Source organism: Sinocyclocheilus grahami, unplaced genomic scaffold (genome assembly GCF_001515645.1).
Source record: "Sinocyclocheilus grahami isolate Dianchi unplaced genomic scaffold, SAMN03320097.WGS_v1.1 scaffold914.1, whole genome shotgun sequence".
Classification (NCBI taxonomy): domain Eukaryota; kingdom Metazoa; phylum Chordata; class Actinopteri; order Cypriniformes; family Cyprinidae; genus Sinocyclocheilus; species Sinocyclocheilus grahami.
In genome coordinates, this window is record NW_015506093.1 from 356,517 (window position 1) to 359,226 (window position 2,710).

Below are 2,710 nucleotides of genomic sequence, written 5' to 3' on the forward strand. Positions count from 1 at the left end.
CACACCCTCTCTCTCACACACACACACACACACACACTCTCTCTCTCACACACACACACTCACCCTCTCTCTCTCACACACACACACACACACACTCTCTCTCTCTCTCTCACACACACACACACTCTCTCTCTCTCTCTCTCACACACACACACACACACACACACTCTCTCTCTCACACACACAGACACGCACACCTCATGAGAACCACATTAACTTACTGAGAAACAAAAATGTAGGAATGACTATGAAGGTAAAATTATCTCATTTTTGGAACCTTATTTGGATTTTAGATTTCGATTATAGAAAAATGTGTGTACGTACATATGAGCTTATATGTACATTTAACACTTCTGAGATTTGAGATCAGTCAATTGTTTTGCCATTTGTATATTTATGCTGTTAACAACATTAAAGTTTGTGATATTTGCTTACATTTAAATATCTAATAATTGTAAGAACAATTTAAGCAAAAGTAAATTATATATATTTAGCCTCTGTTGTATATTGAAACATTTTGGAAAACTAAAAAATACAGTAAATGACTTGCTGTGATACATTTGCATAATTTATTATTTTAACGATTTATTATGTAACAAATCTCAGCACCTTGATTGTTTACATAATGTGCATTAAGATATTATAAATATTAACATCATACATTTCTGTAAAGCTTCTTTGAAATAATGTTCACTGTGAAAAAAAGTGATGGACAAATAAAACTTTATTAGTGTTACTTACATAATTTGATGCCTTGTTTTTGATGATTTTTCTATTATTGTTTTTAATTTGGAGATGCATAGATTTTAGCATAATGAATCTTGTGGCATCGTATACAGTGGCATTAAAATGTTTCACATAACAGTATATCTTTATATAACTTATTTTATATATATAAAAAACAATACACATATACACACACAGGTGCATCTCAAATTAGAATGTCGTGGAAAAGTTGCACACAGACTGAAGTAGTTTAAGTCTTCGGTTCTTTTAATTGTGATGATTTTGGCTCACATTTAACAAAAACCCACCAATTCACTATCTCAACATATTAGAATATGGTGACATGCCAATCAGCTAATCAACTCAAAACACCTGCAAAGGTTTCCTGAGCCTTCAAAATGGTCTCTCAGTTTGGTTCACTAGGCTACACAATCATGGGGAAGACTGCTGATCTGACAGTTGTCCAGAAGACAATCATTGACACCCTTCACAAGGAGGGTAAGCCACAAACATGCATTGCCAAAGAAGCTGGCTGTTCACAGAGTGCTGTATCCAAGCATGTTAACAGAAAGTTGAGTGGAAGGAAAAAGTGTGGAAGAAAAAGATGCACAACCAACCGAGCCCAGGAGGACCACCTTGTAGACCTGGGCGTCCGAGTCGCTGCCGGACGAGATGACCGAGTCGGAGGAGTCGGACACGCAGCTGTTCCTGTGCTCCTCTGCCGGACTGAAGCGCATGAGGCTGGACAGCTCGGTGGGCTGAGCCTCGGTCGTCGAGCGCAGCTCTCGGTCGTCCACCGGCATGCTCCTTCTGTGCAAGTTCTGCAGGTGGAGGGGAAACGGCATGCTACCTCTCCTCTTGTCCATGTTCCTCAACTTGTCTCCTTTGTTTAAGGTCATGACTCCAAACCTGTCTGTGTAAAACTATATTATAACAACTGTACACTATAATGACAGTTTGATACAAACGTACACCTATAATAATATTACTACTAAGTTACCAAGAGGAGTTGTATGATATGAAAACATGTCAAAATGATACTTACATGTGATAGCGTCTACAACGTCTTCCGTTTAATGTCAAAATTCCAGTTATTCCGCTTAACGCCGTCACTCTCCCGCTGAGGGTTTCGCTTGTGGTCGGCGATGAGCCGGATCCCTTATTTATGCGCGTGAGTGACGTCAGCCCGAGGGAGGGCTTGCCTCGCGGAGAATCACGAGTCTTTCTTGTAGTAGTAACATCATTTTGAGGGAGGGGCGGAATCCAGCTCGTGTGATTCACCATTCTGCGAGGGCGTCCGGCAGAGAGGGTCTTCCCTCCCCTGCGCGTGTAATGCATAGACGATGGGCTGATTCATGTTCCGCTTTTACTTCAGCCATGAAATGGCTTCCTCACTGTATACATATATATATATATATATAATTTGTTTTCCTCCTGCTGAAATAGACATCTTGCTAGTTTTAACTGGTTGAAGCTGGTCTCCCACCCTGAGCTCAGCATGCACTGTAAAATTCGTAATTTTAAAGGCAAACCAATGTGAAAATGCTGTGAACTGGTATACTGTAAGACACCTAATACCATATTTCAATGGACATTATAATTTGACTTTGTTTTAGAATTGTGTGTGTTACCCTAATGATCTTTTGCTTTGTTTGTGTGGTTAACTGTGCTCTCTAGAATGATTATTGGTTTATCGCAATGGCTGGAAAGGTCAATTTTGTGGATTTTGATAGTTGCCTACTGTAGATTGGTTGGTTAACATATTATATGATTTCATGATAGACAGTTATGAACTAAAATCACCAAGTCACCAAAACGTCACCATGTCATTCTTGAAACATCATCACTTTGAATTTCTATGAAATATAATGAATAACATTTACCCAGGACCAGCAATCAACTGTTTTCCCCAGCATTCAAAAGGTATTACTTAAAGAGATTTTCTGATTAGTATCAGATTTAGTATCCATTGTCAGATTATCAT

At 38.9% G+C, this 2,710-nt stretch overlaps 1 protein-coding gene across 1 annotated transcript in view; it reads right to left on the minus strand.

Moving 5' to 3' along the window:
* LOC107564165 (uncharacterized) overlaps window positions 1–2,111 on the minus strand; it is a 4,883-nt gene extending 2,772 nt beyond the window's left edge. The window contains exons 1-2 of the mRNA XM_016249174.1: window positions 1,772–2,111; window positions 1,344–1,635 (exon numbers count right to left, since the gene is read on the minus strand). Coding sequence (XP_016104660.1) covers window positions 1,344–1,635; window positions 1,772–2,064 — 585 coding nt within the window. The 5' untranslated portion in view covers window positions 2,065–2,111. The remainder of the gene's footprint in view (window positions 1–1,343; window positions 1,636–1,771) is intronic.
* Between the last annotated feature and the right edge of the window lie 599 nt (window positions 2,112–2,710).